The sequence below is a fragment of the Natator depressus genome, chromosome 2, assembly GCF_965152275.1.
Source record: "Natator depressus isolate rNatDep1 chromosome 2, rNatDep2.hap1, whole genome shotgun sequence".
Lineage (NCBI taxonomy): Eukaryota > Metazoa > Chordata > Testudines > Cheloniidae > Natator > Natator depressus.
This window is the reverse complement of record NC_134235.1, coordinates 110,135,393-110,147,706: the sequence shown is the minus strand read 5'-3', so window position 1 is coordinate 110,147,706 and position 12,314 is coordinate 110,135,393. Positions and strand designations below refer to the sequence as shown.

Genomic DNA, 12,314 nt, shown 5'->3' with positions numbered 1-12,314 from the left:
CAAGGTAGAATCTTTTTAAAAATAAAAAAGCAAGTTAGTGTAGAGTGACACCCACCTGAAATGTTTTTTATTGAACTGAAGAGTTTTAGGTACTACTCCTACCCAAGACCTCTTGACAATGTATATGGTTTTATAATCACACTTTAGTAACTTGCTCTTCCCTGTTGTTGAGGGAAAGACCCACACAAACACTGGGGGGGGAAAGAGTGTGTACTAAGTGCCAACTGCACAAAGGAAGAGAGAATTTTTCCCCTTTCCACTTTAGTGATCTTAGTTCTAACAAAAGAAAGTACACCACCTCTTTTTATGCTGAAGGTTTTTTGGATTTAGTAACGGGAGATGTGCTGTCTCTGGCCAATGTTAAAGCATGTCTGAATTTCATTTAAGAAAAGTTTTTTCTATATTCATAGCTGCACTCTTGTTCCAAAAATCCCTTTTTAGCAACATGGATTGTTTGAAGCACCAAGAAGGAAACACTGATGTAAGTCCATCAACTTTACTTTTGTTCCGCATTTTCAAAGATAGGTTGATTTTTTTTCCCCCTTTTCCCCACTTCTGGTTGGCTGGTAGCCCTTAACATGTTGACTTGCAGTTACTCAATTTGATGCTTTTTTGCTAACCAGGATATAGAGAGCATATTAATGCAGATTCTTAAACACCGAATGGTTTATTTGTGACTTGTATCAAGCTCTAGGTGGATGGAAATTGTTAATCAACAAAAACCGCACTTTTAAATTGTTTTTAAAACTTTCACATATAAAAATATCCAGCAGCTAAAGTAGTTTTAACAAAACATGTTTGACGTTTGAAATGGATTAAAGGAAGAGAGTCAGCAAACAACTGACCCTTTTTTGTTTGAAACAGCTGAAACAAACCCCCTTTCAAATTTTCTTCCTTTTCTCAACTGAATCTATTTGAAGTTGACCACAATTTGTTTCAGTGCCCCCACACAGCCACCCACCCCTCTCTACACAAAGGAAGTATTTTACTTTGCAGTTAGAGAATTGAACTGAATGCTTTTGGTTACCATGTCCTTCAAGATTTTAGAACTAGTAGAGCTATTTTCACACCTAATTTACTAACAGATTGGGAGCTGAACAAAGCAGAAAAGCTTGTTTTCTTCTTCCAAACAGGTTGGATGAACTAGTTGAATAAACTGAAGTGAAGAAAATATTCTCTACAGCTGCAAAAGGCTACTACTATCAAAAGCTGGTTTAGCACACAAATGCTGGTTCCAGGTGCTTACACACTGACTTTCATTAAGACCTGGCAGGAAAAACAATGTGTGTTAAACAGGCTTATTTAAATACTCAATTTTTTTTAAATCCACCTCATCTGATAGGAGAGATCTGTTCATCACTTGCTCAAACCTGTACACAGCTTGACCCTGCAATACGGTGAGAGTCTGATTCTCAAGAGGCAATCTTCAGCTTCCACTGGCTTGAAGGAGAGATGAGGTGCTCCTCACTCTACTGTACTGAACCCATAGGGAAAGGTGTTGGCTTGGAAGAGATTAAAGCCACCAAACATAATTTTGGTACAGCATTTCAATCATGGCTACTGAGCTGTCTCACTTGAATTAGAAGGAAGGATCTTGAGGATGGCAGTGGTAGCAGAATCACTTTCTTCTTAAAACAGAGCAAACTGTTAAGTTCTCTATAAATGCCATTTTTTAAAAAAAATCCATCTGTTTCTGCATTCCAGAACAAGACACAACAATTCACAATTGTATACAGCTTTTAGCAAGCTGCTTATCTACCACAGTCTAATGTACTGCTGCCACTGTTCTTAACCATAAATTGAGGTATTACCTAATAACAATTAACATTTTAATGCCTATTCCCTTCTGTGTTCAAAACACACTATCACTTTTGTTACAGCATTGAATTACATACAAAGTTTTTTTCCCTTAGAACTTGATTTAACATTTTTAATTACATGGCACTAAAAGGCTGTCATTTTATTAGTGTGTATATATACCACCAAAGGACAGCTTCCTTTAATTGTCTTATTTAGACACAAAATGTAACTAGTTTAGTGGGTCATAAAGAGGCAGGCAAATCTGTTCTTGGATTGTGTATTAAATCCTCCCCTGCTAAACAACTTACGTTAATGCCACAATTCAGAGGACCCTAGCCCAGTGGTTCTCAGCCAAGGAGATGCATACCCCTGGGGTATATCAACTCATCTAGATGTTTGCCTAGTTTTACAACAGGCTACATAAAAAGCAGTAGCCAAGTCAGTACAAACTAAAATTTCATACAATGACTTGTTTATATTACTCTCTATACTATACACGGAATGTAAGTACAATATTTATATTCCAAATAGATTTATTTTACAATTATATGGTAAAAAGGAGAAAGTCAGCAATTTTTCAATAATAGCATGCTGTGACACTTTTGTATTTTTATGTCTCATTATGTAAGCAAGTAGTTTTTAAGTGAGGTGAAACTTGGGTTACGCAAGACAAATCAGACTCCTGAAAGGGGTACAGCAGTTTGGAAAGGTTGAAAGCACTGTACTAGCACATTTGAATGTTGCAACTATATTACCAAAATTACTGCTTATCACAGCACAACTCAGTCTTTATTTTTACTGCAACAATTTACAAATTAATCACCATGATATTTACAGCACAAATGTGAAACAATTTAACATCTACAGATACTAATCTAGGGAAGTACCATCAGAAGGTATGTCCTTCCAAACTGTGAGGACTGCAGCAAGTTCTCATACCAAATGTACCGGTGTCCCACAATGTTTGTGCCACAAATCAATAGCTTTGCTCACTATTGCGTCAGTGTTATCTTGAGGAATCTACAAAAGATCAGGAGACAGGTTTGTGTTAAGTTTAACAAGGTAGTCACAGAGCCTAAAACAAAATATCCAGTCACTCAAAGCAATATTTCTATTCTCCATTCTGTTTATTTCACTTTCCAAACTTGTCATCTCTTCTCCCTAATCAAAATATTTACAAAAATGGGCATAGGCAGGACCTGCCTTTGGATGGCTCCAATGTGTTCAGGCATGGCCAGATTGGCACCCATCTCATTGTTTCCACATAAAGGGAGGTGGAGGCGGGTGTCACGGAGTCCCCGGGCGATGCTCTGGAACTGCTCCCTATGAAGCCAGTCAGGACTCTGGGGAAGTCTCCTTTCTGTGAGCAGACTGTCTTCAGGACACACAGCTCACACAACTTCCACCTTCCTGTGTCTGACCTCGGAGCATTCAGCATCCTCTGCCCCTCCGTGCGCTTCCCACAGCGACTCCACCCAGGCGGGGTCCTGGGGAAGCCAGAGGGTCCTGCACCCCAACTTCGCAGTCAGACGCGACTCTCAGCCAGCCAGTAAAACAGAAGGTTTATTAGACAACAGGAACATGGTCTAAACCAGAGCCTGTAGATACAGAGAACAGGACCCCTCAGCTTGGTCCATTTTGGGGGGCAGTGAGCCAGACAACCACGTCTGCACTTCACTCCACGTCCCCAGCCTGCCCCAAACTGAAACTCTATCCAGGCCCTTCTCCTCTGGGCTTTGTCCCTTTCTCGGGCCAGGAGGTCACCTGATTCCTTTGTTCGCCAACCCTTTAGCTCTCACCTCGCAGGGGGGTAAGGGCCCAGACCATCAGTTGCCAGGAAACAGGGTGTTGGCCATTCTCTGTGTCCGGACCCCTGCATACACCTGCCCTCTAGGGCTCTGCAACGATCATACCCCTTATCCCACCACCTAGATACTTAAGAACTGCCTAGGGGGAACTGAGGCACCTCCACAATATTCAGAGGAAACATTAAGAACAGTCCCGCTTCGTCACAGGGGGTGTTTCAGTCACCTCCACAGTGAGCACTCTTTGGGGAGGGAGCAGACCAGGGCCAGGTAGCCTTGTGCCATCAACCTTGTAAGGAATTTCAAAAAATTAACACAGCTTGAAGCTACACTAACTTTTCCACAGAAATCTCTCAGTACCACATGAACATGAGTAGGATCCAATGCCAGGATACAACAAGTCCTCGCGAGATGGCTGAAGGCAGTGCTGAGGCATTGATGGTCCATGCAGAGAGCCTACTGCCTCCATGGATGTCTGGAAACCTCTGCTCATTCAGTGTGGAGGAGGAAGAGAAGCCCAAATCACCCCCAACAGAACAATTGGGGGAGACTTAAAGGACAGTGGGTTCTCCCCATAATCCCTCCGATGGATTTTTCTGAAGGTGGTCATCAATCTGGCCTCTAAAGGTAAAAGCCTACATCAGCCATTCCTAAAACCCTGGGACCAGCTACCTTATGGATTCCTTTCCTCCTAAAAGTTTGTAACATTGTAATGACTGCAACTATTATTAGAACTATGGTAAACTTAAAATTTAAAATATTACCTCTAAATAAAAATACATACAACCATTGATTGTGGGTTTAATGTAGAAAAGCAAACTGTCACTAAGATTGAGGGAGATAAGGCAGATCGAGTATTACCCAGTTCTCAGAATTCTAGGTAATATTATGTAACTCATTTTGCAATGCTTTTTATCCCAATTGAATTAACAAGGGATAAAAAGTTGTTGTTTTTTTTAAACCTGAAAATATTTGCTATACCACCAAAAACAATGCACAGCTAGGACAAGTACTTACATTTTCCAGAAACTGTGTGATCTTCTCTGTGTTAGTCAGGGCCATTATCTTCATTTTAAAGGTTAATAAAATCTCCAGAGCAACAAACACAAGAATCTTGCAGGATCCACTAATAACTTTGTCCCAAACTCTAAAATAGTAAATAACAAAGTCAACAAACCATATTAATCTGTTCTAATCTTTTATTCATTGCAACAAATCTCTTTTCCAGATAGTTTCCATGAATGTAGCAATGTATTAAATTATACATGCAGTACCTGTACCATCTATATTCAAAGTAAGGAAATCAAATGTCACAAGTTACTGACTTCTACTAAATCTCTAACTAGGATGGATTAAGGGCAGAGCAGCACAGTAGTAGTGCCTACTGCTGCCAAGCTTACACAGAGACCCCAATTAGAAATAAAACACATACAGATGTTCTGCACTGTTAGACGATTATAAGCTAAAACTTAACAAGCAGATCTTGTTCTGCTAAGTTTAATTATTACACATGGATGACTGTCAGAACAGTATCAGTGACAATGAGATTTTTTTTTCCTGGTGCCAAGAAAAGGAATAAAATTAGCATATCTATAACAATAGTTGTCAAATAGTTAACCAACTGAAACTAAAAGTTCAGAAGGAATAAAGTGCTGAGCTAACTAAACAAGTATACCTACTGTGACCAAATATTCCATCTTATTGTATGAGAAGTGAAACTGATATCAACATGGTATCGTCAATTACGTTTCTGTAAATAATAATTATAAACAGATAACAGCTACTGACCCTTCCAACCCACTCTCTTCCTCACATCCACACCCCCTAGTATGCTGCATAAACCTATAGATGTACTAATGAAAACTTTAGACTGGAACCTGGATGGTAAATTTCCAAGGGCTGTAAATAGTTTTACTACATGACTCCCTATTAAAAAATAATCCCACCCTCTTTCAATTCTTCAACCTTCATTATCATGGCTCTTCATGTCACCATTTGTGCTCATTCTCCAATCATTGCAAAATCTACACGGGACGTGAATTTCTAAAAAACCATAAACCCCCCAGGCCTACTTTATACATCACAAGTCAAGGAAGAAAAGGCACAAGCCAAATGATAGTGCCCCAGACAATGTTTACTTCCCAGATACTAGAAGTATAAGTTGTAGTGACTGCACAAAGAATTATAATCCTAAAAAGATCAGGGAAAGAGTCTTTCCAACATGTACTAAAACTAAGCTGCTGTGACACATCCAGCCTTCTTTCATGATTCTGCTGCCAGATTTAATTGGTGTGGTGAGTGAACTCATTACAGAAAGGGGTGGGGGTTTTAAAACCCCCCGAAACATTTCCATTGATACTCAACCTGTTCCCAAACAAGCATTTCAGTCATTTCATTTAAATGCTCATATTAAAACAACTACAATTAGTTAACTAATCCCTAGTTCACACCACCCAGGAGAATCTTTATGAAGGAAAGGAGTGGAGACAAAAGCAGGGCTACACTTAAATGTTGCATCAGCACAGCTGCACCAATGTAGCGCTTAAGTGAAGATGCTCCTATACCAACAGGAGAGAGCTCTCCCATCAGCATAGTTAATCCACCTCCCCAAGAGGCGGAATACATGGGGGTTAAATTCAGTGTAACTACATCACTCAGAGGTGTGGATTTTTCAAACCCCGAGCGACGTAGTTATAACACCGGAGGCGTGCAGTGTAGACCTGGCCAATGTTAGCACTAACCAGCTCTGTCTCCTCTTGCGCTCTCTCCTTAACTTCCAACTATTATTACTGCCCATGCAGCTCAATTAATTTAAAACAATAATTGGAATGTGAGTGTATGACATGATGATAAACACATCAGCAGTTGTCAGTGCCTTGTCTATGCTAGTGCTACCACCAACCGAGCTGCAGCAGTAGAAAATTATAGAAAAAAGGCTAAATGTAGAAGGCCACTGGGTTTATTTAATGTATTTATTTTTGTAATTAGGTATTTTTTTTTACATGGTTTCTACACATTACATCTTTATTAGTTCAATTGTTCTGATCCTAAAAGTTAGGATCAGACATACTTTCACGGTTTATGCTTCAGAAAACTTGTGAAGGTTAATTTATTATTATATTGATGGGGAAATGACTACAGAAATTTAAGCTGTACTAGAAGTCCTATTCACTGTCACTGAAAGTTAAAGCAAACGCTCTACTTGTTAGGATGGGTTAGTGGGATTTTTTGTGTGAGACTAACATCCTTAGAAACGCATAGGTGTTAAATTAGCCACAGAAGGGCTCTCCTTCACTGGACAGAAACATACTGAAAATTACAAGGAAAAAAATACAAAATGAAATAAGAATATGAAGCTTAAACAAAGTAAGCTTCATGCAAAATCCTATGCTCATCAAGTTTTATTTACTGTGCATTGTTCTGTCAAAGAATGCAAAGAACTATTCCACATCTACACTTTTCCATAAACAAGGCATGCATTACAAGTCTGTGTAAAAAGAAATAAAATGCTAGAAGGTTCTTAGGACAACTTCTTAGATTCCTCATCAAGTGCACTCCTTTAGTAAAGTAAATTCTTATTCTGCCTTGTCTCAGTTCATTACCAAGACCTTCAGTAACTGTCCTGAAATACTGTTGTTTTTTTTCAAAAATTGGCAATACTTCATTCATTACTATAAAGTCTGTACAAATATGCACCTATAATCTCCTTTCTGACACATTTAAGCATAAAAAACAGTTACCTACCTACCTTTTGTAACTGTTGCTCTTCAAGAGGTGTTGCTCATGTCGTTTCCATATTAGATGTGTGTGCACCCACATGCACGGCTCCTGGAGATTTTTCCCTTAGTGGTATCCGTAGGGCCAGCTCTGGAACCCCCCGGAGCCCCATGCTCATGTGCCGGTATATGGGATGCCGCCAGCCCTGCACCCTCTCAGTTCCTTCTTGCCGTCAACTCCGACAGTGGGTAGGGGGCGGGTCATGGAATGGACATGAGCAACACATCTCGAAGAACAACAGTTATGAAGGATAGGTAACCGTTTTTTCGTCTTCGAGTGCTTGCTCACGTCATTTCCATGTTATGTGACTCACAAGCAGTATCCCTGGAGGTGGGCTCGGAGTTTACAGACATGCGGCCTGCAACACCACTCTACCAAAGCTGGCATTGTCCCGGGCCTGCTGGGTGATGGTGTAATGGGATGCAAGGGTATGGACCAAAGACCAGGTAGCAGCTCTGCAGATACCTTTAATTGGTACCTGCACAAGGAACACCCCTGAAGAAGCCTGCGTTCTGGTGGAATGGGCAGTTTGTGCCCTGCTTTTTCATAGCAGAACTTGATGCAGGCAGTTATCCACGACTAGATCCTCTGAGAGGAAACCAGCCGGCCCTTCATCCTGTCTGCCACTGCGACAAAAAGCTGCATCAACTTACGGAAGGGTTTAGTTCTCTCAGTGTAGAAGGCGAAGGCCCATCTAACATCCAAAGAGTGCAACTGATGCTCCTCATTAGTCTTGCCAGGCTTTGGGAAGAAGACTGGTAGGAAGATGTCCTGATTATAATGGAACTGTGACATCTTTGGTAAGAAGGCCAAGTGGGGACGAAGCTGGAACTTGTCCTTATAGAACACCATGTAAGGGGGGTCCCGATGTCAGTGCTCTTATCTCCGAGTTCCGGGGTTGAAGTGATCGCTACCAGGAACGCAACCTTCCACAAGAGGAGCAGCAGGGAGCAGGAGGCTAGTAGCTTGAACGGTGGGGACCTGTGAGCCAAGAGATCACCAGATTTAAGTCCCACGGAGAGACTGGGTCGCGAATCTGGAGGTAGAGTCTCTCCAACCCCTTCAGGAAATGATCATCATTTCATGGGAGAAGACTGATCTGCCCTGGATTGGAGGGTGGAAGCTGAGATAGCTGCCAAGTGCACCTTGATTGACAAAATGGCCAGGCCTGGGTGCTGGAGGTGGAGCAGGTAGCCTAAAATGGATTGAAGCGAGGACCAGGATGGGGAAGGACTCTGGCCCAAGGCCCAACATGTTAAGCATTTCCACTTGTCTAGGTAGGTTGCCCTGGTGGAAGGCTTCCTGCTACTTAACAGAATGTGTTGGACTTGCGCTGAGCAGGGCGATTCCTCCACATTCAGCCATGCAGAAGCCACACTGTCAGATGCAGGGACTCTAGTTTCGGGTGAAGCAGATGGCCCTGGTTCTGCGAGAGCAAGTCTGGCCAGAGCAGGAGCTCTAATGCAGTTGCTAGGGAGAGCTCCAAAAGCGTGCTGAACCAGTGCTGGCGCGGCCATGCCAGAGCCACCAGGATGATTTTTGCTTTGTCCCTCTTGACCTTCAGGAGGACCTTTTGCACCAGGGGTATTGGTGGGAAAGCATATAGTAGTGCTCCTGTCCATAAGAGCAGAAAGGCGTCCAATGGGGAGCCTCTGGTGAGCCCGCATATCGAGCAAAACTGCTGACATTTCCTGTTCTGCCTGGACACAAATAGGTCCACTCAGGGAGTTCCCCTCCTCTGGAAGATGACACTGACCACCTCTGGATGGAGTGACCACTCGTGGCGAGAAGAGAAGGACCTGCTGAGGAGATCAGCCAGCAAATGTTAGGCTCCCAGGAGATGACACGCCTCGAAATGAATGGCATGCTGCACACAAGTCCCACACACTGAGACCCCTTGACACAGGGGAAACAAGTGGGCTCTACCTTGCTTATTGATGTAGATCATCATGGAAGTATTGTCTATCAAGATCTGCATTCTTCTGCCCTTTAGGTAGTGTAAGAATACCTGGCAAGCCAAGTGTACCACCCTGAGCTCCCTGACATTTATATAGAGGGAGCAAGCCTCCTGGGACCAGAGGCCCTGCATACTGAGGTTGCCAAGGTGGGTTCCCCACCCCAGATCCAAGGCATCAGGAGACCAACGTCACCAAAGCGAGCAGGGCCACAAAGGGAACCCTTGCCAACACCGATCGCGGGTCTGTCCATCAAGTCAAGGAGGACACTATATTCGACAGAATTGTGACCACTAAGTTCAAATGGTGTCTGCCAGCGGTGCAGACCAACCCCAACCACACCTGCAAGGGTCTGAGGTGCAGCCATGTATGCTGGACTATGTAAATACTTCCATGTGACCTAGTAGCCTGAGGCAAACCTAAGCAGTCGTGAGCAGATGGGCTCTGATGCTTGCGATGACCTCTGACATAGCTCGGAATCGGGTCTCCGGTAGGTAGCCTTTGGCCTGGGTAGAGTTGAGCATTGTGCCTACGAACTCTATTCTCTGGACTAGGGTCAGAGTTGATTTCTGTTAGTTTATAAGGAGGCCTAGCACCTGACAGGTGGCTTATACCAAGTCAAGGCTGTGTTGGACCTGGGCTTGAGACGTGCCACTGATAAGCCAGTTGTCAAGGTATGGGTAGATCTGCACGCCTCAATGCCTTAGGTAAGCTGCCACCACGGTCGCGCACTTCGTGAAAACCCTCAGAGCAGACGATAGGCCAAAGGACAGAGCCATGAACTGACAATGGTGCTGGCCTACATCAAATCAGAGGAATCTCCTGTGTCTGCAGAAAACAGAAATAGGGAAATCAGCGTCCTTCAAGTCAAGGGCGGCGTACCAGTCTCCTGGATCCAGGGAGGGAATGAGAGAGGCCAGGGAGACTATGCAGAACTTCAACTTCTTGAGATATTTGTTGAGGTGGTGCAGGTCTAAGATGGGCCTGAGGCACCCCCATTGCCCTTCAGGATTAGGAAATATCGGGAGTAGAACCCCTTCCCTCTCAGCTCTTGAGGAACTTCCTCCATGGCCCCTACATGTAGGAGGGATTCCACCTCCTAGATGAGAAAGTGCTCGTGAGACGGGTCCCTGAAGAGGGACAGGGAAAGGGGGTGGGAGGGAGGGGTGGAAGAAAACTACAGGGTATAACCAGCTGTTATGGTATTGAACACCCAACCGTCTGAGGTAGTCTGGGTCCATGCAGTAAGAAAGGGGGACAAACAGTCCAGAAATAAAAGTGGGGGGGGGGGGGGAATCCTGAGGTAACTCCGGTACGCCGTCCTTGGGCACACCTTCAAAATGCCTGTCAGCCCATCAGAGTGGATGCAGGACCCGACTAGGGGGTTGAGGATGACGGGGCAGACTGGTGGCATTTGAAGCCTCTGTCTTTTCTCCTCTAGAGTCCCTGCCGAGGTGGACCCGAGAGCCTGGGTGGTGGCCAGAAGTGTCTTCTCAAGACTGGCGGTGTATACAGCCCCAGGGAGCACTGGGTGGCCCTGAAGTCCTTCAGGCCATGCAGCCTGGTGTCTGTCTGCTCCGAAAACAGAGCATTGCCCTCAAAGGGGAGGTCCTCGATGGATTGCTGCATCTTGTGAGAGAACCCAGAGGACTGCAACCATGAACTGTGCTGCATGGAGACCACTGACGCCATCAGCCACATCCAATGCCACCTGAAGGGAGGCCATGGCCACTGCCTTGCCCTCTTCCCTGATGGCCAAGAATTCCTGCCTTGACTCTTGGGACAATGAGTCCTTGAATTTGGCCATCGAATCCCATATGTTGTATTTGTATAGCCCCAGCAAAGCTTGCTGGTTGGCGATATGCAGCTGTAGGCTGGCAGTAGAATACACCTTCCTACAGAAAAGATCCACTTTCTTAGTGTCTTTATTTTTAGGGGTTGTGCTAGATTGCCCATCTGTCCCGTTCATTTGTGGCTGAGATCACCAGTGACCCTGGGGATGGGTGCAAATACATGTACTCAAAGCCCTGGGGACGGATATGGTACTTTTTCCCTGCCCTTTTAGATGTTGGGGGCACAGAAGATGGAGTTTGCCACAGTGCTCTGATGAGCTTCAGAACTCTGTCATGCACTGGAAGGGCCACCTTGGAGACAGCCTCTTCAACATTCTGGCTGCAGCGCCTATCGGTAGGCTCCTCAAGCTCCTTCACCTCCAACCCCAAGTTCGAGGCAACTCACTTGAGGAGTTCCTGGTGGGCCCTAAAATCATCTGGTGGCAACAGGTTGGCAGGTCCTGCGACCGCCTCATCAGGGGAAGACGAGAAGGTGGCTGTCACTGCTGGTATGGCTGGCTCTCCCTCCACTACCAGTACTGATTGCGCCGGAACCGCTGGGTTTCAGTATCGGGATCCGGTTCTGAGTTGAGCCGGTCACATCAGAACCAGGGTCCATCCTTCAGAAACTACTCAGGACGCCTGCTGGGAATATGATCCCAGCATGGGAGGGAACCCCCAGGGGTTCCAACATTGCCACTGAACCAATGGCCATGGCCCCAGTGACGGACCTGCAGTGAAATCCGGCCTGTAAGAATGATATCGTTGGCATCTTGGAGGAGAGCTGGGTTTGCTCTCGGACCCCAAGGGGACTCCTCCCTCGGAGACCCAGGGGGAGCTGTCGCTGCCACTTGCTGATGGCTATGGCGGTGAGCCAGAGAGCGGTGTCACACTGGGGAGCAGTGGTGTGGGAGCGGTGCCTCAGTGCCAGAGACGCTCAGAGTGCTGGAGATCGGTGCTGGAGGGATGGAATTCGGGAAGCTGGCGAATGACGCTGTAGCCCATAGTTGATCAGCACTGGGTTGAAGGCCATTGAGGTGGCCTCATAGAAGGTTTCCCCCTCAAGGGAACCACCTTCGAGGATTCCCTGGAGTCGGGCCTGGGTCTCGAGGTGTAGGCGGCACTGGGAGAGATATCAGGTCCCT

The 12,314-nt window shown here is 45.0% G+C and overlaps 1 protein-coding gene across 3 annotated transcripts in view; it reads right to left on the bottom strand.

Annotated features, from left to right (window-relative positions):
- Positions 1-974: 974 nt before the first annotated feature.
- Positions 975-12,314, bottom strand: part of TBC1D7 (TBC1 domain family member 7) — a 31,091-nt gene continuing 19,751 nt past the window's right edge. For all 3 annotated transcript variants that reach the window (XM_074944865.1, XM_074944863.1, XM_074944864.1), the window contains 2 exons: positions 4,623-4,752; positions 975-2,820 (listed from right to left, as the gene is read on the bottom strand). In XM_074944865.1, coding sequence (XP_074800966.1) covers positions 2,734-2,820; positions 4,623-4,752 — 217 coding nt within the window. In that variant the 3' untranslated portion in view covers positions 975-2,733. The remainder of the gene's footprint in view (positions 2,821-4,622; positions 4,753-12,314) is intronic.